The sequence below is a fragment of the Myotis myotis genome, unplaced genomic scaffold (genome assembly GCF_014108235.1).
Source record: "Myotis myotis isolate mMyoMyo1 unplaced genomic scaffold, mMyoMyo1.p scaffold_m19_p_13, whole genome shotgun sequence".
Taxonomy (NCBI): domain Eukaryota; kingdom Metazoa; phylum Chordata; class Mammalia; order Chiroptera; family Vespertilionidae; genus Myotis; species Myotis myotis.
In genome coordinates this window covers 52,716,343-52,740,408 of record NW_023416317.1, presented here as the reverse complement: position 1 = coordinate 52,740,408, position 24,066 = coordinate 52,716,343, and the positions used below count along the sequence as shown (strand labels likewise).

Below are 24,066 nucleotides of genomic sequence, written 5' to 3'. Positions count from 1 at the left end.
GTAGATGCGGAGGGCAGCGGGAGACCGGGAGAGGGGGGCTCTCCGGGACGCTCGCTGGCGCCGCTTGGCGACCAGAAGCCGCGAGCGCTGCGGGCGCCCCAGGCCAGAAGGTACCTGGGTCCCAAATAGAACCCAGCCCTTTCCCCAACTCTGAGCAAAGCCCGAAGGCGCGCCCTCCTTCTACAGCTGCGGGAACAGAGGCCCCGGTGGCGGCGGAGCGGGGTCGACCAGATGGCCCGGCCCACTGACCCAGCGTATGCACTCTCAGGGCTCTGGAGGCCTGCGAGGGCCTTTCCTGGGGCTGAGAAGAAAGTGAAGACCTTCCTCCCTGCCCCCAGGAGGCAGCTCCTTAGTCCAGAGACCAGCCGCAGCCTGGGGTGCTCAGAGGGGCCAACACCCCCTCGCGCTCAGCATTGCACTTTGCTGACACCCAGTCCTGGCCAGTGTTCCCCCCCGCCCCCCCCCCCCTTTCCTGTCCGGCCCCTCGCGTCTAAACGCGGGCAGCTTCTCATCCGGGAGGAGATCCGAGACTTTGGCTCCCCACCCTGGAGCGCCCGGTTGCTGGACGGGGCAGGGGAGAGGGAGCAGGACCCAGCCAGGGGAGGCAGCGCGGGGGCTGGGCACCGGACACCCGCGGGGAGGGATTCACCCGATTTCACGGAGCCACGGCCCCCTCTCTGGCAGGAGCCACTTCCCCGGGCTGTCGCCCCAGCAGCCGCCCCCGAGCACGTGCCGCCGCGGGGCTGCGTCAGCGCTGGGCGCAGAGATGACTGGCCGGCGGCGCCGGGCGGGGCTATTTAAGCGGCCGCCGCGCTCGGCCCCTGAACTTGGCCGCTGCCCGCCGCTCCCGCGCAGAACCTCGAAGCCGGCGACTCCTGCTCTGCAGGTAGGTCCCCGCTCCCCTCTCCCAGGGGAGCCGAGTGGCGAGCCCCCGAAGAGCCCCTTCCGTTCTATGTTCCTTTTTCTGTGCCGTCTCTCCTGCATCTGGAAAGACGGGTCTGACAGTGAGGGCTGTAGGGGGGTCGGGGGAGCGGGGGTGGGGGTGGGGGTTTGAGCCGCTGCGTCCTTATGCGGGTGAGGCGCGGGGACGTCTGTCTGCTGGGATTAGCGGGCGCCTTGGGGCTGGTTTGCTGGATGGAGCAGTGGTTACAGTCTTTTTCGGACACATCGCCGAGAGCCTAAGACCGAAGTTCATCTCGCTGAACACTGCGGCGCGGTTCCTTGGGGGAGGCGTGTGTTCTATTTGCCCGCGGATCTAACACAGCGGAGCCTCGCCAGCCACCCGGAACCGAGCCCACGGTCCTGACTCTTGTTCAAACCCTGCCTGTGCCCGTCCCCTAGTCCACCTTGAAGAAACTTTGTAAAGATGGCTTTTACTTATCACTCCCACATTTTAAACGGTGCTTCTCTCCGCCGCCCCCCCACCCCCACCCCTACGGCTTCTTAGCTGCCTGGGGAGGTGCTACCTTCTTCCGGGGTCCGGGATCTCCCATCCCGGCTTCCCTGTAGGAGGTCCCCCCACTGTCTTTCATCTTTTGCTTTGGCCGTTAGAAGAGAGACCGCTGCAAACACGTCCCCAAAGTTAAAGACAACAGGAGATTCCTTCTGCTAAACAGGGCAGACGGCAGGGTCTCTGTCCGCCCCCAGACGGCGGTGTCGTTCACCCAAAAGATAAGCCGCATGCGCCCCGACGCGCGTCCCGGGGCCGCTGGGCTCCGTGCGCTCGGGGAGCCCTGGTGCTGGCACCCGCCCGCGAGTCTGTGGACTGAGCCCTCTTCTCCGTTCCCGGGGTGCCCCGACCCTCCGCGAAAGCACAAGCCGCCTCCTCTCTTCGTTCACAGCTCCCCTTTGCTCTGCAACCATGAAAAGCGGCGTGTGCCTGTGCGTGCTGGTGGCGGCGCTGGCGGCGGGCACCCTGGCGCAGCCCGTGCCTCCCCCGGACCCCGAGGGCCCTGGGGCGCAGCGGGACGAGGAGGCGCCCCGGAGACAGCTGAGGGCGGTGCAGAGGGTGGACGGCGAGCCCCCAGCGCACCTGGGCGCGCTGCTGGCCAGATACATCCAACACGCCCGGAAAGGTAGGCTGCCTCCCCTGCCCTCCTCACCTGCGCTCCTGCGGGACTCCCCATGCGGACCCTCTTCTCTAGCGGCTGCCTGATCGAGGCGGGCAAACCTTCCAGAGGAAAGGTCTCTCTCTCTCTCTCTCTCTCTCTCTCTCTCTCTCTCTCTCTCTCTCTCTCTCTCTCTCTCTCTCTCGTTAAACTGTGCCCGGCAGTGCAGTTTCCTGGATGCCCTTTGCAGCAAACGGAGAGTTATTAGTAAGGGGAACTTTTTTTACAGAGCTTTCTTTAAACTAATGTTTGGCGTGGTGTTGCTGATAAAGTGCTGCACCCTATTCTGGAGACATGCAAAGAGAATTCCTGAGCAAACGGCTGCCCCCAAAGGGCTCGCAGATCCATCCAATAGCCTCTTCTGTAAATTCAGAGGGACCGGGCGCCCAGCTCCTGGCACTCCGAAACCCTCTAGCAGGAAGTGGCCCCTGCTACGCACACTTGAGTGCCCACTGCAGAAAGGAGTGACAATGTGTCCGTTTCCGCCAACGTCTGTAACCGGGGAGAGGGCCAGTAGCAGGTTTGAGCTCTTGGCAGTGATTTAGCATCATTACCCAACAAGAGCCCCGCTTGTGATTTTGCTTTGGAGCGATGTCCCCAAGTGCAGCCTCAGCAAAGTTCTTCTCCAGGAATAAGGTGACCCAGGGGCTCCCCAGCTGAGTGGCTTACAGGACCCTCCTCCCTCCCCACCAACCCACCCGAAACCTGCAACCCTTCCGTTTCCTGTACCCGTCTCATCTTTAAAGAGGGAGGAGGTGAGAGAGCCACTTTGGGTGTGTTTCAGAGGGAAGCTTGTCCACATCTAGGGTCCTAAAGGGATCGTGACTGCGATTGAGGCAGGTTTTTTCTATCAACTTTATCCACGCGGATGGTGAACACAGCGATGGGTGGGGCGGTCTGGACAATAAAACCACGGCAGACACTGCTGGGAGGGACAGGGTGGCTCCTTCTCAGGAGGCTCACTTACCCTACTGGTGTGCCGGGGCCTCGATTTGAACCCTCACTCCCGTCTCCATTAGACTGGGGTGGGGAAATGGAGGGCTTCTCTCTCCAGCGTCTCCTATGGTTTCCTGCCAAGGTGAGACCAGGGCCTTTGAGAGCAGGCGATTTCAGAAGGAACAGATGATTTGTTATATTTCTTCCTCTCTTTGGGAAATTGTCTCAACTACCATCTTCTTTTTTTAAAAAATATATGTTTTTATGATTTTTAGAGAGAGAGAGAGAGAGAGTGATAGAAACCTCAAGGCTAGAGAAGCGTCACTGATTGGCTGCCTCCTGCACGCCCCCTACTGAGGATGGAGCCTACAGACGGGGCATGTGCCCCGACTGGGAATTGAACCAGGGACCTCTTGGTTCGTGGGTTGACACTCAACCACTGAGCCACACCGGCTGGGCCCAACTACCATCTTCTGTTTTACTTCCCTGCTAATTAAATTGAAGGAGGTGGACTGCCAATCAGCAGTCAGAAAGCCTGAAAACATTTGAAGCGCCTAGTGATTGTCTGTCTGAAAGTTATTAAAGTATCTGTCCTTAGATGTGGGTTGCATTTCAGCCGGGCCAGTCTGGTATGTCCTTGGCTTTTCACTGAGCCATAATCTGGACTCTCCTCCCCACTTGCAGGAAAGATGCCCAAGAAACAGTTCTGGGAAGGAAGTTAGTCACCAAACCACTTCCCTAGAACTGACCTTGACTTTCCCCCACACATCTTAGCCTGGAGTCATGCTCTTCTACCTGAAGAATATGAACAAAGAACAAATATTTACTAACATAAATACTATACTGTTTCTTGGATGATTTGACATATTTTGAGATGGAATCAGATTTTTTACTCAACTGTGGGATATATTATGCTTAAAGAGTCTAAAGAGGTAATGTACTCTTTGGGCAGCACTGAGAAGTTTGGCATTAGGACTTGTCTGCGGAGGTTTCAAAGTCCTGAGGAGAAGTGGGTCCCTTGGGGAATGAGGGGTGTAACGCACACCTGCCCCAAGCCCAGCAAGGCCCCGCCCGGTGCCACAAAGAGTGGGGACAGTGTTCCCAGTACAGTGGGACCACTGAGTGGGCCTTTGTCCCTCTACTCTTGAAGCCACCTTGGCTTTGCCCATGGAGGCCCCTGAGTTTGCACAAGAGGAAGCTTTGTGCTGATTTCCTCCCAGGAGGCCACTGTGTGTGATCTCTGGGCTGGGACTGTGTCACATGCACCCGAAGAAACCACCTCTTCACGTCCCCGCTCCCTCGCTGTGCTGAGACACAGAGAGACTCGTTCTGTTCCTAAGGACTTAACTGCCATCCCAAAGGGCCCATTTCAGGCTCAGTGATTGCATTTTGGTCAAAATGGCTGAATTAAATCACCTCTTTATTGCCTCTTTCTCTGCCCACCCTCCTCCGATGCTACTGATGTGCTGAGTTCTGAGGTCTGACGGTGCCTTTTTCTTAATAGCACTTTTTTTTTAAAAAAAAGAAGGAAGCTTTCAAATGAATGATTTTTAAACAGTCTTTATCTAGCAACAGGACCTGACTCCCTTCTTTTTCACCATTCCAACAACAAAATATTGTCAACGCTTTACCTTGACAAGAGCCAGGGGTGCTGAGGGATAGAAAGGAGTGAAGGACAGACATGGGGGAGGACTGGGGGGGGCTCGGTGGGCGTCTGCTGAGGGCCAGCTGCGTGAGGAGAAACACCCCGAGGCAGGTCCCAGCTGTGAGAGGCTGGAGCCGAGAATCCACCTGATCCTTGCAGATCGCGAACCTCGCCCACGACTAGTACATTCTGCCCTCCGTCCAGTTACACAGACCTGGGTCCTTCTCTTCTCGTAGATTCTGGCCCAGCGATCACCCCCCGCCACCACCACACACACACACAGCTCTTTGATACCTTTAAGAGGGTGCACACACCTGTTGCTGGGCTCACTCCATTGCTCTCCTTTGCAAACGGAACTAGCGATGTTCTAGGTGTAACGGTCCTGTTTCCTCCCCCCCTGCCCCTATAGCTCCCTCTGGCCGCATGTCCATGATCAAGAACCTGCAGAGCCGGGACCCCAGCCACCGGATCAGCGACCGGGACTACATGGGCTGGATGGACTTCGGCCGGCGCAGCGCCGAGGAGTACGAGTACCCCTCCTAGGGCCCAGCCCTCGCCAGGGCCACCGGGAGCTCCCTCCTGGCCCCCAGGAGGCAGAATAACAAAACACTCACACTCACAGCTCATTGTCTCTGAAGTCTGGCATTTTAAATGCCTGTTATTAAGTTCTCAATGTGAAAACCCTGTAGAGATTGTCTGGCACAGCCACGCACCTCAGCAGAATTGTACAAACGGGAAGGCGAATGTCTCCCTCCCCATGACCCCTGGCCCCCCAGTGTCGCTATGCTATTAAAGTGATTTCATTCTGTGCCCTTGCACCCTGTGTCTCCCGAGGGCAGAGGGCCCCCCAGAAGGTGGGAAAAGAGAAGCCTGATTCCCGTGCCCAGGGATGAAGTCCTGCTGCAGACGGTCCCAGGCAGGGCGAGAGAAATGAGGCGGTTGGGGGGAGGGCAGGGAGCTGACTTCAATGCTGCAGGTGGGGGGTGGGAGGACGTGTGTGTGTGTGTGTGTGTGTGTGTGTGTGTGTGTGTAAGGACATGTGTGACAGCTGCACCCTGGTTCCCGGGCCCCAACTGGGCACCACTGCAGACAGACAACCCTCCCTTCTTGGATCCTGCCCCCACATGTCTGGGTAGAGCCCAGAGTGGCAGCTGGAAGCAGAGCCACAGTAGCGTATGTGGAATTTGAGGTGGCTTTGAGGGGACCTGGTGGAGTTTACTGGGCAGGGGGGGAAGGGAGCCTGAATCCCTGGTCCCCTAACCCTCACTCAACGCCACCCCGGAATTCAGGACGGCCTCTCCTAACTGCCCCGCCTTGCTCTGGTCTCTGCCAGGAACTGGGGCATGTAGCCTGTCTCTCCCTCAGCCCTGTCTCAAGATTCTGGTCGCACTTCTGCAGCTAAGCTAGTGAGTCTCACAGCAGCTCGTGAGCTCTGCTTTCAGGGAGCCTGGGGACCCCCACGATTCCCCTGCCTCCCCCTCTTCCTCCTCTCTCCCACCCTTACCGGCTCACTCCTCTCCCCCCACCCCCCTCTGCCAGCTGCCCCGCTTGAATCCCTCCAGCTGGCAGGGCCTCCACCCCAGGCCACTCCTCCTCCAGCTGTTCTGGCCCTTTGCACCCCCAGCTCTGCCCATTAGGGCAGCTCTGCGGGCTCCTTTTTGCTGACCCACTGAGATGTACAAGTTGAAAAAAACAACAGCTATCATTCTAGCCCAACACACACCCTTTCCCTACCCCCACTCCCGTGTTATAGGGAACAAACTTGCCTAAGACCACGCAATGCATTGAGGATGGAGCCTGCAGCCCTCTGGGGAGTCAGCTCCTGCCTGGCTGAGGCATACAGTTGCCGGTGGTCCCTGCACCTGTGGATGGCTCTGAACCTCAGCTCTGAGAGGCCCAGCCTGCCCTGACCGGTGGCCAGGCACGTCTCAACGTGGTCAGCAGCCAGAGGGAGGACAGAACTCTTTCCCAAGACTTGCTTTTTCCTAACCCGACTGTAACACTAAAGCGAGGGGATCTTTACACAATGCACCCCAACATCTGGCCCCCAACGGAACCTTTGTGCTCAGGTTGTCAGTCACAGGTAAAAGGGAAGGGAGGGTGGGAGAAATCTGTGTTTATCCTTTTAACAAACAGCAACACAGAAACACCATTTTTTTTCTTGTCTCGGGGTTTAAGCGATAAAGGAAAGAATCTTGACCTCTTAGCTAGATTTCCAGATTGAGCCACATTAGCATATTGGTGCTTTTTATCAGCATCTTCAAATTATTGCTAGTCCTGAAGATAAGTAAACCAGAAGTCAAGCCAAAAGAGAGAAAAAATATTGCCTCGCTAATTTCCCCTGAGACTTCAGAGCAGGGTTAGCCAAAACCTTGGGTATTTCTTAGGGTGACTGGCTAAGTACCCATGACCCTGGGCTCCCTCAGTGTGCTGTGGCCGTGTGGAGTTTGGGAGTACGGGCTAAAGCATTAAAGAGTGAGGCGCCATGCTGTCTACAACCCACTTTGAAATGTCTCTGGGAAAAGCAAAGAGGAAAGTTATTTTTTCAGGGAAGAGACATTAAGATGGGGTGGATTGATTTCCAAAGGGGAGGACACCCTTGTATAGAATATGTTTTGTAAACTATGCTTTGCTTTCCTCTGTTTCCTCCCCATTTTGTGCTCAATTTCTTCACTTATACCCCAAGCCTGTGCGTATGCTGCCCCTTGGCCTGGAGTGCCTTCATCAAGGCAAACTTGGCTCAGGCCTCATGACTTCCCTCAGCGTCTCGGTTAGGCACAGCCACCTGCCTGAATTGCTTCCCAGGGAAAAGCCAACACACCTGACTGCCAGGCTTGGATGCTCAGGGCCGTTCCTTCCAGTTTTCTGCTGTCTCCAAGCGCCCTCTACTGGCCACAGAAAATACATTCTCCCAGGATACGATGTTTTCCAGCCATGAGCCCAAATGTGCAAAACATGAATTTTATATTTTTCTAAATCTTGACTGAATCCCTCTTATGAGCAGCCAGTCCATTCAGATAATTCAGAATAACTTCCCACTGCCACCAACTTCTCCCCAGGTGGCGTCTACGTCCCAGGGCCTGCACTCACTTGTTTCTCCTTCAGATCACATCAAATGCGGCTTGGCAGGGAGTCTGGACCCAGGATGACGGGTCTCCGCCAACTTGTGTCACCACCATTTCAACACGTGGCTTCAGGGACAGGAAGCGGCATGGATTCTTCTCTGCTCACAGCCCACTGGCCAGAACAGTCATGTGCCCTTGCCCACTGCATGGCTGGGAAACATGTAGACCAGATGGCCCGTTGGGTGAACACCATGGTTTCCCAGCCACAACCGTGATTCATTTCTCTACTGACGCCCTTCTCTCTGCTTTCCAAACACACCAAGGGCTTTCCTACCTTTGCGCCTTGGCACCAACTGCTCTCTGCGCCAATGCTCTTGTGCTGCATCTCACAGGGTTGGCCCAAATGCCACCTCCCGAAGAGGCCTTCCCTGATATCCCAAGGTAGCCACCCACTCCCTCACACCACCCTATTGTAATTCCCTGCTCGCCCTCATCATGCCATGCTTCCGTGTCTAGTGCTGCCTCTCTCCCGTGACCTGATGGCAGGCACATTCCACGAGAGAAGCCGCTCGCTGGTTTATCACCAGATCCCCCCGACCAACAACCTGGCACATGGTAGATGTTCAAAATGTTCTTACTCGGCCAATTCATCCTAAGGATTCCTGTGCCCATTTTCCAGGTTAACAAATGGAGGGCCCAAAGAAGTGGCTTGTCCAAGGCCACACTACTAAATGGGTGCACCTGGCATAAAATCCACACTGCCGCCACCCACTGTCTGCCGGCATAATTTCACTGCTTGCCAACTTGGAGGTGGCAGAATAAGTTCTACTTTATCCTTTTCTCACAATTCTCCATTTGGTGATCCTCCATGGTGTTCGGTTTTTAAAAGTCTCTTAACACAACTCTACAGCAATTTGGTAATATCAAGGAATTTATCTTGCAGATGTGCTCACGTATGTGTAAAATTACATATATGCAAGGTTTTTTTCATGATAGTGCTGTGGTAGCAAAGTTAACTCAATGCCCAGACATAGAATACTGGTCTATACTGGTCATATTGGGTATGTGCACATGGTGTAGTATGCAGCCCTGAAAAGTAGGGAAGAGCTTCAGGTTCTGATTGGAAAGTTGTCTAAGATATTGTATTATGTTAAAACTAGAGGCCCGGTGCATGGATTCATGCCCTGGTGGGGGGGTGTGGCCTGCAGGGACCAGCCTGCTGTGGGAGCACGGCTCATCCCAGTCAGCCAAGCGGCACTCCCGCTGTGGGAGCACACTGACCACCAGGGGGCAGCTCCTGTGTAGCAACTGGTTGACTGGTCATTCTGCCATTTGGTCGCTGGGCTTTTATATATATAGATAAAGGGCAGGTATAACAGTATGTAAAGAACTGCATGGCTTTTAATTTCCCCAAACAGCTGAAAAACTTCAAGTCTTACATAAAGAGGTCATCACCTACCAATGAGAAAGATCAAAAAATGCAAATCAGAATACCATTGTGGTTTCCATCATTTGAACTTATTTTATTGATATTCATTTAGCAAATAAAATTTTATTATTGATTTTTTGATGCATTACAACACACTTTCTGAGAGTGGTTGCCCGATGTTGATCCTTTATTTACTACACTAAATACTGCAACCTCTGAATTGCTGATTTTTCCTTTGTGATGATGGGTGGTTCCTCTCTCTGAATACATAAAGTGGTCCATTCAATCCATGGTTTTCATGTTCCTTTGTTAATCTACCTACTGCTTTAAAATACATTCAGATAAAAAGATATACGTTTCTTGCATTGAGTGCACGCATACAGCCACGAGGAGTGTTGAAAACAACTGACCAACACCTTCGTGTTCACAGAATAAATAGTCTGAAATCGTGGGACTGGGGTTTGCTCCTGGGGACTTCCTTACAGTATCTCTGGTGGACATAAGGTTACACGCCTTCAATTGAACAACACATCCTTTGCCAAGTGGGAGAGGAGTGTGTGGGGGGGGTGCAAAATGGCAATTTCATTTGCATGTGATGTTACCCTTGCATAAATGTCGGGGACAAATGGCCACGGGACAACATGAGGTACACTGTAGTCTTCAGATCAGAATAAATAAATGACCTGCTTAGACGAGAGTGCCAGACACTCTGTGACTGGAGCAGGAGAGAGGGTGCTTGTCTAAAATACAGCACACATAAATAATAAATACGAGTTCAAGACCCAGTCGGCGACAGCAACGGGACGGGGCCCCCTTGCTCACTTATGTTTGTGTCACAAGCACCTTTATCTTTTCCTAAGGATAAAAAGTGGCACCGGGAGACAGAGGGCTTTCGGGGGGCAGAATGTGTGGGCCTCAAATGGCTGCCACAAAAGACCACGGAAGGGTATGCGCCTGGACCAGACTCAGGTTTCAGAGTAAGGAGCGGACCGAGCCCCAGGCCGAAGCCTCATTTCTCCCGTGAACCAGTCTGGTATGACATTTGCTTCTGGTTCTTTTCCCTTTGTTGATGTATTTCATTCATAACCTTTTCCCCGTCCCCTTTCCCTGTAATGCTATTGTTGAGGTTGTCTTGGGTCTGGTCTTACTCAATTGGGTTGTGCACTTGGGTCCCAGAAAGAAGCTATCTCCTGAGCGGCTTGGTGTGTCCGCCACTTGTGTTTCGGTGTCACAGAACCACAGAGAGAACGTACCCTGGGACTTCCCACCTGGGACCACGCCTTCCCTGCCTATAAAACGTAGAAAAATGGAACCGGACACGCACAGCGGAGTGTAAACACATTCTCTTTCGGGCCAGGTGTCTGGCCTGACAGCTGATCACAAGACATTGAAGGATGACTTCAGGTTGAAGGCGTGGAAAGCAAAAGTCACACCTCAAAAAGGAAGCGACCGTCCACTGAGGCAGAGTATGAAGGTCTCGAAGGAGCTGGATCACCCAGAAAAGAAAGAACAGCTCTCCCTCCGGTCCTGAAAGCCACGCCAGCTGCATGTGGCTGTGGACGGAGGTTCCTTACGCTCTTACAGGGTGAGCGAGGCAGGCGCCCAACGACACGGGGTGGGGGGGTGGGGGGTGGCAGGCCCACTGTGCCCTGTGCCGTGTGACAGCTCATGACGGGCACACTGGCAGCCAGCCCCGAGTTCCCTGGTTTCCTATCCATGGGATAAGAATGCCCTAGGGAGTTTCAGTGCTTCTCAAGGACAGAAGGAGGAAAAGACACGGGCCTGCCCAGCCCCCAGGCCAGCACAGGTGAAGTCCTCACGAGAGCAATGACAGTGCAGGGGCACTGCCCGCGGGATCTGAAGGAAGGGCAGGTCGGATACTGGTCTCCAAGTCCTATGTACACATTTTACAAAGTCTCCACTCTTCCCCCATTAGGCACGAGGTTGATTTGTCAAGCTCAGGAGGGGATGGGCAAGGAGGGAAGAGGGAGAGAGCGCAGTGCAGGGGGGGAAGCAAGGGAGGAAGGACAAGATTGGTCTCCTCCGAGGAAGGGCCCCGCTGCCACCCTCACCGCAAGCTGGTTTGTTTGGGGAGCTTAGCACCCATCAAGATGCCCGAAGTGAGGGTCCCAGGGGCCTTCATCTGCATGCTGGAACCCACCATGGCGGGGAAGCTGCGGTTCCGCCGGATGCCACCGCTGAGCTGCAGCCCGCCGATGGCACTCGTGACGGTGGAGCATCCGAGAGGCAGGCCCTCGGGTCCCAGGCCTCCAGGGACAAGGGCCTGTGCGGGGCCCGGAGGCCCACAGAGGAGAGGCCCCTGGTCCTCAGTCAAGATGGGGATGTGGGCTCGCCCCGAGTTCACCACCTTGGCCACGCCAAACCTCCTGACTTTGTCCACGAGGTTGAGGTTGGAGACAGACACGTCCGTCTGACTCTCGCTGCTCCGGACCGGCTTCTTCTCCCTCACCTCCCGCAGGATGGAGCTGGCCGGCTTGGAAGCCAGGAAGTTGTCGTAGGGCGGGCTCGTGCACTTGAACTCAAAAGAGGGTGGGGAAGACGTGGGCGTCTGCATGGGCGAGTTGGGCGGGGTGGAGGGGATCACGGCCATCCTGGGGGTGTAGGCGTGCAGGAGGGAGCCCCGCCCGGCCCGGTCCCAGCTCTGGGGGTCGTACACGGCCGCCGAGATGCCCCGCTCCTTCAGCAGCCACGCCAGCCCCAGCGACGTGCTCATGGTGGTCGTGGACTCGCGGGCGTTGGTGAAGGACTCGGCCAGGCTCAGTCTCCGGGGTGTGCAGGGCGTGGCCACCGGCGTGGACTTTAAGTGGCTGGCGCTGCCAGAAGCTGGAGTCGGGGCTGAGTTAAGGCTGATAGGAAGAGCCAAGCGGTCATCCATCAGAAAATGCCCCGAGCTCCAGGGAAAGGGGCAGTTTCCTGCAGGGGCGCAGGGCGGGCCTAGGACATGATGAGAGGATCCCCCCCCCCCCCCAGTCCAGGCTCCTGGGTGGCCCTTTCCTTCCATGTCTGCGCCCCGCTCACCCAGAGGGCTCGGATTCCCTTGTGTGTGTTGGGGGGGACACGGTTTCAGTTCACAGGAAGCTGCACAGGGTGCACGTAACTGTCCCCTTTGCCGGTGAGGAAACAGGCTCAAGGTCAGGTGGCTCACTCGAGGTCACTCAGCTAGGAAGGGGAAGACCCTGGATGGAACCCAAGTATCGTGACCCCCAAATGGGGGAGGAAGCCCTTTGACAGAGAGGTTTTCTTTCCCCCCAAATTGACTCAAACTCCAGAGTTCCTTCCCACTACCCACTTCCCTGAGGGCAGAAGTTACCCAAGACTACGGGCTATGAGTTTATCTCGGAATGGCCAGAGCAGGCGGGACACCCAGGTAGGGGGCCCCTGGGCGACGGGAGACAGAGGCCAAAGGTGCATATCAAGTCAGCGGCAGACCCCGCCCCCTGACTCCCAGGACAGTGCTCTTTCCTCTGCACGGAGCGGCACCTAGTCCTCCCCGCGGTCGCCCAAATCCATAACTCGACGAGAGAAGTTACGGGGTCGGGGAAGCCATGCTGTGTTAGCAGATCTGCATCTATGGAGCCACATAGACAAAGGCCCAGTGGGTGTCTAGACCTATTACTGAAGGACAGCAAAGGTTCCTACGTCCACTCGTGTCATGCTGACTAAGGACCCACCATGTTCCAGAAGCTGGGGCCAGGAATGAGGACAGACAGTATAGAGGCCCAGCAGGGGGAGGCCTAGCTGTCTGCTTCCAGGACAGGAGGGGCCTCCTCTAGCATCTGCGACGGAGGGGTGAGGCCACTCGGGCACGGGAGCCGTGTGCGGCTGCTACAGGAACAGCCAAGGGGCCAAGCAGCACCCCAACAGTCTCACGAGACCTTCCTGGTGCTGCTCACGCATGTGGCTGTGACTGCAGGTGCCCCCGGGGAGCAGGCCAGCTGGGTGGCCTGGGAGCTGGGGGCAGGGCCCTATCTCCTCAGCACTATGGGGAAGGACCAGATACCTTGGGCAAAGCACCAACGTAGGGAAAGGGAAGGAAGGGGACACGCTCCGGAGCCGGTTCCCGGAATGACCACAGCGGGGGGGGGGGGGGGGGGCCGCCCCCTCGGGCAGCACCATCACAGGCAGGTCCAAGCTGCAGCATCATCCGGCTCCTCACTCAGGTGACCTCGCTGCTGACTGGTCAGCACAGGGAGAGGCACACCGAGCTGCCCCCCGCCCTCCCCAAGCTCAGGTAAGGATGCTGGTGGTCAGGGAGCACTCGGGGACATGAGATTAGAAACCACAGCGATTCCTAAGGTTAAACGGTGGCCTCTTCAAAGGGTGCAGGTGGGATCCTACAAAATACTGATCTACAAGCAACGGAGGGCGAAGAGGCTCTGGACCGGACATCTTGTTTCCAGGGCCATTCCTAGGGGGCGTCTCCTTCTGTGCTGAGCTGCCATTCTTTCAAACCCAGGCAGGAGCCTTCTCTTGCTCCTGACTCCCCAGGCCCTGGGGATGCAGGCCGGCGTGCAGGCCAGGTGCCAGCCTCCCCCCGGAGGAAGGCCTGTCCCACGGTTAGAAACACAATCCCATCCTAAGAGGATGGGGAAAGCCAGGTTGTCCGGAGGCAGGAAGGGAGATGGGTAAGATAAGCTACCATGTGGAGATCCCTTCCGGTGAGAGCTTCGGTTAGGCCTCGGTTAGAACTTCGAGCCTGGCGCTTGGCTCGACTGGGGGGTTTAGATGGTTAGGGGTATCCACCGTCAAAGCCGAGTTAGCCAGGCGCAACCACAGAGGCACACCCACGCCTAAGTCCCGGGTTAGTGGCGGCCACGCGTGCACACACAGCCCTTTCCACGTGGCCCTGCCGGGGCAGGCACGGCTGGCGTGTGCTCACCCCCTGCCTCGCCCGTGGGCTCACTGTCTGCCCTACATCTCCTCTCAGCTCAACGGGGCATGGGGCTGCTTCGCCGTCCTCCTCACATGACCTGCGGAGAGTTATTCAGAGTTGAGGGTGCGCCTCGGGGTGGCGGCTCCCTCCACGCTGGCCCTGCTCGCCTCCCTCCTTCTCGGCTTTACCTTCACCCCCCTGGCATCTTGCACCACAGAGAAAATGGTCACTCCCTTTCACTGGAAGCTGTGGAAGGCCTGAAATCAAGCCACACAGACCACCCCGTGCCATACAAGTCCCCTTGCCAGAAGGTGCCAATTTCTATTGCTTCTCGGAGGCACCAGAGGGAAATGGACCATGCTGGGCACGTGGTCCGGTCTTTAAATGTGATCATTTCCATCAGTGGAGCTGTGGGCATGGTTCCTGTGGTCTACTGCAGGGGCAGAAGGGTTTGGGGGGCTCAGGGAAGAAACTGCGGGTTCTACTGGCAAACTTTGGGGTAAAATGCCAGTAGATGTGGGCTTCGGGCCTGGGAATCCTCCATGACCAACGAAAAGGGCAACAGAAGGTGGTCCAGCCTCTATCTGCCTGGATCTGAATTAACAGGGACCTCAGGACAAACGGAAACACGGGACCCTGAACAGGAGCCTGCAGGAACTTATGAGATGGCGCCAGCTGGACAAGGCAGTGTTGAATGAGCCTCTCTACTTGGGCTTTCCTCGGCATTACGTCTCGCAGGGAGAGCCCCCACCTCACCCCACCCCCGCTCCCCCCCAGGCCTGGGGTCCCTTACCTTGGCGTGACTCGCGTGAGCTCGTCTGAAGGATGCAGGATGCGACAGGTGGTGAAGGTGAAGGTGGAGTTGGTCTGCGACATGCACTTCCCAGGGTGGTGTGCTAGATTGGAGGAGGGGGAAGGGACAAAACATATTTCTCGCATCCAAGTACACCCAGGAGAAAAGGAGAGCGCAAGCTCGGCCCTCAACAGGTGCAAGAAGCGATGCGCTACCTTGGGAACCGGATCTGGGCCAGGAAGGTGCAACGCAAATGTTCTGGCTCGAAGGTGGTCCCTCAAAAGCAGCCACACTTCTGAGCACTGGCGTGCGGGGCACCGAACCCCAGCTTCCGACCCAGTCCGGACAGGGCCGCGCATCGCGTTCTCGGGTCAGTAGTGGATCCAGTGTGAGGGGCTAAGAGGCCCGCGGGGGTCAGTTTGGTTTCCCTCTTCAGAGGTCAGAATCGGCTTGTCTTTGTGGCTTTGCTTTGCTTTCCACTGGCAAACGGCTGCCAAGCTCTGCCAAACGGAGGGGAGGGGCACGGGGTGGGTGGGGAGAGGCGCTTGCCCCCTGGAAATAGGGCAAGGCTCACGGGGCTCCCTTTTCTGCTGACACAAAAGGGGCGCGGCCTGGGCAGGCTGGTTCCACTACTGCCTGTGTGCGGTCTGCAGCGGGGATGTGAGAGCTCAGCTGCCTCAGCAACAACGTGGCTGAGACCAGCCCCGGGGCCGCGTGCGGTGCTGCCTGACATGGCGATGCCGGCAGCACCAGCCCCACCCCGGGCCGCTTTCCTGCGTCTCCAGGATGCCTGATTTTAACGAAAATGAGACGGCCACAAGTTTCCTCCCACTGACTTCCTTTTGCAGGTCTCCAGAGTTATTGCTAAGGCGGCTGGAGGCTGTGAGCTGGAGCAGAGTGGATCACAGAAGCGTAGGGACCATGCAGCAGCAGGCTGGTGAGTGATGGGTAGTGAGGTCTACAGGAGACATCATGATTGTAGAGGTCATCCTCGTTCATAACTCAAACATTAAAAATAATAAAATAAAAAAGGAAAAAATGCTGCTCCAACTAGCATGCATGATGAAGGACCGAGGTACCCCTGCCCGCCCCGCCCCCCACCCCCTGCAGCAGCTCAGCCCCCAGAGACCTCCTGGGAGAAAACGGATTCAAGTATCAGAGGCCATGAGCACCCTGAAGATTCAAAAGGCAGCGAATGAGAATCTTCCAGCTCTTGATGGCAAGTTTTCTCTTGGATTTGTCCAAAACAGAAGAAATTGGTGCTCCAGACCCAGATCCACACGAGTGATTGTGTCTTTAAAAACACAAACACGAAAACAAAAACAAAAAACCCCAACTGGAAACCCGATGAAACAAATAAACAAAAAATGTTGGAGACACGCAAATTGAAGGCAGGCAGGACAGAGCCAGAGCACAAAAATGGCAGCGGTGACTCAAGGAGCAACACGGGACTGGTTCGTCCTGATTATTATGGTCCGACCCACCTCTCTGGGTCAAGGGAGGCTTCCGTGGCCCCTGGCGTGGCAGCCAGCGCCACGGCCACGGAAGCAAACTCTCAACCACAGGGAGCTCCAGGCCAAGGTGGGGGGTGAGGGGGGAGGCACATAAAAATAGCCTTTGTGAATCTGTGCTGCTCAACCAATAGATGGAATGGCTTAGGGACTCGGATAACCGAGAAACTGCTGCGAGCAAAACAAAAATGGAATAAGCTACGGAAAAAGGCAACCGAACAATCACGAGTCTTTGCCTGCCACAAGGTCTAGAAACAAAAGCAACAGAACAGCTGAGAAAGGCACCCAAATAACGCAGGGAGTTATTCAGGCGGGAGGGAGGGGAGGAAAAGGCAGTACATGGAAGTTATTAAGACGAAAGAAGTGAGAGACAGATAACATTTGAAAAAGATGGCAAACAAAAGCAAGGCTGGATTTGAAACCAGAAGCGCGCCCCATTTAAACGCATGGCCAGAACATCAAATCAAAGGGACTCGATGCCCACTTCCTCCTCCCCCATCACATCTGGACCTTCGATTGCAACAGGGGGTATAAGATGGACATTTCAGAGACACAGTTGCATCAGCAGAAGCAAAACCCATCGAATGCAAATGGATTTTGCGGAGAGGAAAAGGCTGCTAAAATTCGGAAGTCATTGTCCCCCAGAAGTAAGAGATGGGTTGAGAAGACCAAGGAAGATCAACCCGCATCAAAAGTGCCAAAGCCAGAGGTTCGACCCCTTGGAAATACCGCTGGGACACCGGGGCCCGTCAGCTCTCTCCGCATGTGTCACCACCGCCTGCCCGGCCGCTGCAGCACCTCCCTTCCTTGGGACACAACACAGGGACAGTGAGTGAGTCGCCCGGGGCTCCTTGTGCGGCCACAGAGCAGCTCCAGGTCGATTCCTACCACCCTGCGAGCAGGACAGAGCTGTCCTCATAGGAAAGAGACAGGGCAGGGGCGGGCGGCTCACTGCTGAAGTCCCCTGTCCCCACCGCACGGGGCCCTGCCCGCGGTGCTGCTCACTCGGGGCTCCGAGGACACGGGTTCTTGGACTCAGTGCTCGGACTTCCTACTTAAGCCCTTCTTCTTCTTCTCAGCCTGACTTTTCCTCAGAGCTGTGCGGAGAGAGTAACCGGCTTCATCGGGATTTTATTCAGGAAGGAAGGGACACTGCCCAGTAAACCCCCTAGCCCTCCATCAGTTTGGTGTGTTCCTCCTTCCCCAGGTCCTGACACTGGCACAACATCCTCATGGGTCGGAGATCACCTTTACACTTAATGAGTCCTGGATCATTCGAGGCCTCCGCTGGTGAACTACATACCGGTGGTGCGTGTGCGGATTTCTGTTCTGAAAGCCTGGCACGCGCAAGCACATGCCCTTCAGGCAGCTGCAGTGGGCGCTGGAGGGCTTGTACGGGCGACAGGCACCCTGCTCACCACTCTCTGATCCGTCCAACGTGTCTCTTTCTGCCTGGAGAGGTGCACTAGGGAAAGGGTTCGGAGTGCTAGGCTCCTCTGGGGGCCCGTGAAACCTGGTACCAACTGGAAAACTGGGTGCTTGGGATCCTGCTGCTGCACCAGTCATGGGGGGGCCTGGCACCCTACCCCATCCCATTTCCAGCGATGGCCCAGAGGCCCCTGCAGACTGTGCTGGAGGTTATCTGCAAGTACACTACGTAGACCTGGTGATTGCTGCTAGACCTGGTGGTTTCTAGTAGACCTGGTGGTTTCTACTAGACCTGGTGGTTTCTAGTAAACCTGGTGATTGCTAGTAGACCTGGTGGTTTCTACTAGACCTGGTGGTTTCTAGTAAACCTGGTGATTGCTAGTAGACCTGGTGGTTTCTACTAGACCTGGTGGTTTCTAGTAAACCTGGTGATTGCTAGTAGACCTGGTGGTTTCTAGTAGACCTGGTGGTTTCTAGTAAACCTGGTGATTGCTAGTAGACCTGGTGGTTTCTAGTAAACCTGGTGATTGCTAGTAGACCTGGTGGTTTCTACTAGACCTGGTAACTGCTACTAGACCTGGTAATTGCTATAGACTCGGTGATTGCTACGTAGACCTGGTGATTGCTATGGACTCGATGATTGCTACGTAGACCTGGTGACTAACGCAGAGACCTGGTGATTGCTGCTGATGGAACTCGGGCTTCCAGGGGGGGATGGGCAGGAAAGCCCACCTTCTCCCCACGGCCCATGGCACTAATGGTGAGAAGAGGAAGATGGAACAAGCCAAGTACACTCTGGTGGGGAACTGAGGACGCCTGGAACTCTTCTGTCTGGCCAGCCGCGAGGCAGATGTGTACACACCAGCTCATGCACGTCAGTCCTTTTGAATGGTGCCCGTCCTCCCTCATCCACAGGGAGGACAGGCTAGTAAGGTGCTGGGAGAGCAGAAACTTTCCTCTCTAAAGTCCACTGTGGCATCTGGTCCTTAAAGGACCCCTCACGTGAGCCCACACAGCTGCCAGATAGAAAATGCAACCAGAGATGAGGCACAGCCCCCTACGGCCGCTGTGCGAAGGCTGCCGTGATCTGTATACCTGTAGGAGCCTTTTTTAGGATACCCCCTTCCCTTTAAATAGGCTCCACATGTCTGAGTATTAAAATAAACTGATCTTCGCTTTCTTCTATCTCACCTCCTTCTCCCCTTTAAAGATCAAGGCATCCAAGAAAATTCAACTAAATTGTCTGTCCAAACATCTACCATCATAGCTGCATACTTTAAAAAAACTCTAATCTAATCCTTTACCACACACAGGCTCTTTCCTGCTCATGACTACATAAAATTCAGAGCACAAGCAAGGCAAGTAAACTCCTTCTTCTGATAAAGTGCCCTTTCTAGATGAATTAAATCATAAAATGTCACTGAAATAAAGTAAAACTATAATCTAAAATTGTTTTAAACAATCCACTTTAATTATCTAAATTGTTTACAAATATGAAAACAAGGACTCATTGTTTTCAAGACATGGGATTATAAAAAAAACAGCAAATAATGATACAAAAATAATACACGAAAATATGTTAATAAATTTTTTTTTCAATATGCACTCAAAACTTTTTCTCCATGAGACAGCAGACTCTAGACAAAAGTGCCTGGTGTAAAGACTTCCCAATTTCCTTACATCATCAGTTGCAAGAAAAAAAGGTGAATCACTTCTAAGTTTCTCCCTACTCAGTCTTCCCAGGCAGGTGGCAGCTCCTGGGACACAAGGGCCGGAGCATGGAGGGTGGACTAGGGTGGGGACCAAAACAGTCTGGATACAAACGCCAAGATGGAAGATGCCCAGGCCTTCCTGCTGACGCTCAGTGCCCACCCTTGACTCCAAGATTGTGTGCCTAGTGCCCCTCGGGGCCTCTGGGGTCAGTATTCAGAGTGAAGTACTTCTTTCATTCCAGGAATTGAAAGGGTCTTGTCCTGCCTTTCCTTTCTGCACTGAGCTTTTCATGGGTCTCACCCAGAAAACAAGCCCTGAAAACTCTGGTCTAAACAATCAGACCTTTCCTAAATCCCCTTCAGCAATCCACACACTTCTGTTGGACCGCTCACTTCCAACCGCCCCGAGGCGCTGGGATGGATCTGCTGCCGGGTTTGAGTTTGGAGGGAGGAAGCAAGAACTACGCCTCCGTTTCAGTAAGAAAAGCAGTCAGGACTCAGGCCCTCCTCCTCGGCCCCTCTCTCCCTCCACCTTCCGAGAGGAGTTCTCTCTCAGCTGACTTGCTGAGCTGTACTCCTTCTGTACAACTTAAAGGTGCTTCTTCCCACTTCCAGATACACCCGTTCCAGGTGTAGGGCTGCAGGGAGCGGCCCTCACACGCGACAGGATCCCCTCCCACGTCAGCCACAAGGATCAGCCGGCGCTGTTTCCTGAACTGTTGTCTGCCTTCCTGGTGCCCCTAACAAAGGGAGGCACCAACAGCGCTGGGTTCCCCCTCTTAGGTGTGAAGATACTACACAAGCGTGGGCATCCCCTCCAAGCTTAATCTGGTAACTTAATTGCTACGGAAAAGAGAACAAACCACAAATAAACCTGTTTGCTAAGCAAATCCTTTGAACTCGATGAGGCCTCTAAAGTTTATGTTAGAGAAAAAAAACACGTTGGTCCCCCCTAACGTCCCTTGGCCGTATGAACTCAGCCAGGGGCTGGCAGATGCCGCCAGGAGCCCCGGCCCTGTCCGCCTGCACTGCACAGGGGATGTGGCGGCCTTCACGAATGAAAGTCAAGACCCACCAAGATGAGCGAACATCCTCTTTTCAGGCTTGGTCTCCCGGGACTGTCACGAGGAGGAAGACATTGGCTGATCCTTCCTTTTCTGGGTCTCTCCCCTTATCCCATACAAGCTTCCCTGCCTTCCTAGCCAAGCAGCCAGGCGGTCCTGGAGGTCTGGCAAATCCTAACCCCATGGCCCCTGGGTCCCAGGCCCCGAGCACGAAGCTTTTCAAGCCCGTGCACCTGGGACGTGGGCAGTTCTATCAACTCTCGGCCATGGCTTTCATGCTTGTTGGGACAGTGTGGGGGCGGTTTAGAGGGGAGGCGAGCCATGAGCTTTCCAGATTCATCCTGCGCCTCTCTCTGGGACAGCTTCCTGCCGTCATCGGCTTGGTGTGGTTCGGGAGCATGGCTACAACACTTCTTAAAAACCCACTCCGAACAAACATGCTGGGCAGGGGCACAGATACCTGCATCCAAGTTAGAAAAGGACCAAGGCTGACCGACGGGCGACTAAAATCCCGCACTTTCTGGGCTCTCTCCTGCTCTGATGCAGCATGCAGGTAACGGGGTCTCATTCACCTTCGGAACGATCCGGAACTCATTTCCCTGAACTGCCCAGCTCAGCTCAGCTCAGCTCAGCTCAGTGTGGAAATGGCCAGGAGACTCAAGGATCTGTCCCTCAGACACAGGGGGAGAGGGGTGGTGTTCTGGGGAGGGTGGGTGGGGACAAGAATCCACTTCTTTTTAGCAGCCTCTCCTGCTCCGATGTCCAGAGCCCCGCTGGGCGTGTGCCTCCAAGATGGGCAGGGAGCTGTGCCCACGTGTTACGAAAGGAGGCATCAGACTGTGTGTCAGAAACAGACTGTGTGCGCAATGGGAATGCTTCCATCATCACCCACACGGACGCGCGGAAGCTACAGACAGAGAGCCACTACGGATGGAGCTCGGAACAGAGGTGAGAATGGCCCAGAACTCTGCCTCCGGTGAAGGTGCCGGGTGTACAGGACTTATCTCGGTGCCCTCACCAGACCCCTCCTCCTCCTCCTGCTCCTCTGCGGCCGCTGGCTCCTGCATCTCTTCTGGGAAAGCCTGAGGCCGGCTCGGGGAGCTTCTGCCGCCTGCGACAGTCACGTGCGCTCGGGACCTCTCACCTGAGGTCTCTGGGTGCTGCACTGGCGTGGAGGTAGCTAGGCCCCGGGGGGAAATGTGGTCACCTGTGTCATCTTCTTCAAAGTCGTTAAGGCAGTACACTTCGTCCACGTCTACGTCCAGCGTCCGGAAGCCCTTGGTGACCACACCCGGCCGGGGGTCCAGGATGCCCCCGAGGTGAGGCTGGGCCAACTGCTGCCAGTGGTGAAGGGTGGCAGAACCTTGCAGGAGAGAAGGCGGACAACGGGGGCAGGGAGAAGAGAGGGTTAGGATGCACGTCTAAGCCGACGGCCGCTCGCCACCCTCGGGGCCCCAGCAGGACGCGAGCCCCGCAGCAGGTGGGCCCTGGGAGGGACACGGGGGTGCTGCCTCCCCCTCCCTCTGTAACAGTAGCTAAGACCCACCGCGCCCGGAAGGGGCACCGATTTAAGGAATTAAAAAAATTTTTTTTAAGTGAAATTCATGCCATACTGTGTTTGGGACAAACCCTTTATTTTAAGTCAACTGATGTCAACCTCCAGATCCAACACAGGATCACTTTAGAAACGGAAGCGGTAGAAAATAAGCAAAGCTGACACAAAAGGTGTCGGGGGCGGGGACAGCCTGCCTGACCGTGGATCACACGCTGCGGGGGCCAGGGGGACACAGCAGAGCAGGCTGGGGCAATGCCACGCCAAGCCCAGGCGCCACAAGGAGAGGGAGGCAGAAAGAAACGGAAGCGGCACACGATGGGGGAGGGGAGGACACCGCCATGGCCTCCTTTACTTAGTTGTTCTGTGTCTGCCAGCGACCTCTGGTTTAGGGATGGGGTCCGGCCTAAAGGGTTGTGATGGAAGCCCTTGGCCAGTCCTCACCGGGGCCTGAGGCCGAGGAGCCGATCTCCTCAGTGACACCGGAGCCTGGGACTCAGATGACACTGTGCATGGTCTGTAATGACACCAGCGCGTGTCCCTAAGGACCTGGCGGTGTCACAGGTGCTCACAGGGAGAAGCGTGCCAAGACCAGGTGTGCTTGGGACGCCTGGGTTCAGGCGTGCATCTACGGAGGCTCATCCCAGAATCTTTCGTACGTTGCTCTGGGCTGAATCTGCCCCCTGAGAACACTTGCTACACCTGGTGTGGCCCTGGTACGCCGGGTGCACGGCCCGGGAGGCTGGGCGGTCCAGCCCTGTTCTCCAGATGAAGTTAACCACACAAATACATGTTCTACACGCCAGGCAGACTGTGAGAGGGTCTCGGGCCCGGGCAAGCAAGAGCCTTCCGCGCACATGGCCTGAGATGGTCACTGCTGGGTCACCAATGGTGTCCTCTGTTGGGTGGGCAAGAACCCCTCCAGGCCACCAGGCTGCCCCGTCAGGAAGGAGAGCAGCGGACGCAGGAGCCAGCAGCTCAGGAAGTCAGGATGGAACAGAAGGGACAGGCGGGGGGTGAGGTCAGGAAGCCAACCAGGAATGTGACCAAGAAGCAGAGAACCCTAGCTCATCGATCAGGAGCTCCAGATCTGGGGGCGGGCCGGGGGGGGGGGGGGTGCTCAGTGAGGGCCCCATCTCTCATCACAGCTGGAAAGTAACTTCCCGGGGGGCAATCTCAGCCAAGGAGCAGTGAAAGAATTTCGTCAATGGGCCATTTCGGATCCACGTAAATAAGAGAGGGAAAAACTGGCCCGCACTGCCTGCACATGTTTAGGAGACTCCCTGGACCCCGCTTTGAGGTCTGTCTCATTTGCATAAGAATAGCAGCAGCCTACTTACCCGGCATCTATTGGCCATAAGTAGAAAATATTCCAAATGCAAAAAAGAGAAGTAGTATCGTAAAAAAGAGATGCCTATCGTGACCCAGGGCACCACACAGCTGTTCTCTCCCTTAGAGCAGTGGTTCTCCACGGGGACATCTGGAACTGCCCAGAGGCACTGTTGTTGCCACAACCGCGGAGGAACATGCTCATGGCATCCAGTGGGCAAAGCCGGGGACGCTGATGTCCATCCCACACACGCAGGACAGCCCCCCCGACAAAGGATGACCTGGCCCCCAACGCCAGCAGTGCCGATGGGGAACCCTGGCCTCGGCCCGTGGCCCTTATTCTCAGATCCTTTGGGACCCTGGAGGCAGCCATGGACCCTCTCCCCAAAGGCATCTCACCTAGAAGCGCCGCTGTGTGCACACGGCCAGGGCTTTGCACACCCGCTGAGACCCGTTGGTGGGATCCTGAGTCCCAGGGGCCGCAGCAGCACGTTTACAAAGAGCTCCCCTGTCCTGAGGCACGCCTGCGTGACAGCTAGCTTTAGAGGTGTTACATCAACTCACTCCTCAAAGCTGCCCTGCCCTACGAGGTGAGTATTA

The 24,066-nt window shown here is 55.7% G+C and overlaps 2 protein-coding genes across 13 annotated transcripts in view; one reads left to right on the top strand and one right to left on the bottom strand.

Moving 5' to 3' along the window:
* The first annotated feature begins 772 nt into the window (after positions 1–772).
* CCK (cholecystokinin) lies at positions 773–5,498 on the top strand. The gene is made up of 3 exons (XM_036333272.1): positions 773–886; positions 1,842–2,075; positions 5,099–5,498. The coding sequence occupies exons 2-3, from the start codon at positions 1,862–1,864 to the stop codon at positions 5,230–5,232; spliced, it is 348 nt and encodes a 115-aa protein (XP_036189165.1). The 5' UTR covers positions 773–886; positions 1,842–1,861; the 3' UTR covers positions 5,233–5,498.
* A 3,752-nt stretch (positions 5,499–9,250) lies between these two features.
* Positions 9,251–24,066, bottom strand: part of TRAK1 (trafficking kinesin protein 1) — a 93,846-nt gene continuing 79,030 nt past the window's right edge. For 6 of the 12 annotated variants that reach the window (XM_036333265.1, XM_036333264.1, XM_036333259.1 and 3 more), the window contains 3 exons: positions 21,604–21,948; positions 14,871–14,973; positions 9,251–12,050 (listed from right to left, as the gene is read on the bottom strand). In XM_036333265.1, coding sequence (XP_036189158.1) covers positions 11,252–12,050; positions 14,871–14,973; positions 21,604–21,948 — 1,247 coding nt within the window. In that variant the 3' untranslated portion in view covers positions 9,251–11,251. Of the gene's footprint in view, positions 12,051–12,344; positions 12,364–14,083; positions 14,175–14,870; positions 14,974–18,392; positions 21,949–24,066 lie in introns of those variants that run through there. The other 6 variants (XM_036333261.1, XM_036333266.1, XM_036333267.1 and 3 more) reach the window with 5 other exon arrangements.

Coding starts and splice junctions, on each gene's coding strand:
- CCK (XM_036333272.1), top strand. CDS start 1,862: ATGAAAAGCGGCGTGTGCCTGTGCGTGCTGGTGGCGGCGCTGGCGGCG. Junction 2,076..5,098: donor CATCCAACACGCCCGGAAAG/GTAGGCTGCCTC, acceptor CTGCCCCTATAG/CTCCCTCTGGCCGCATGTCC.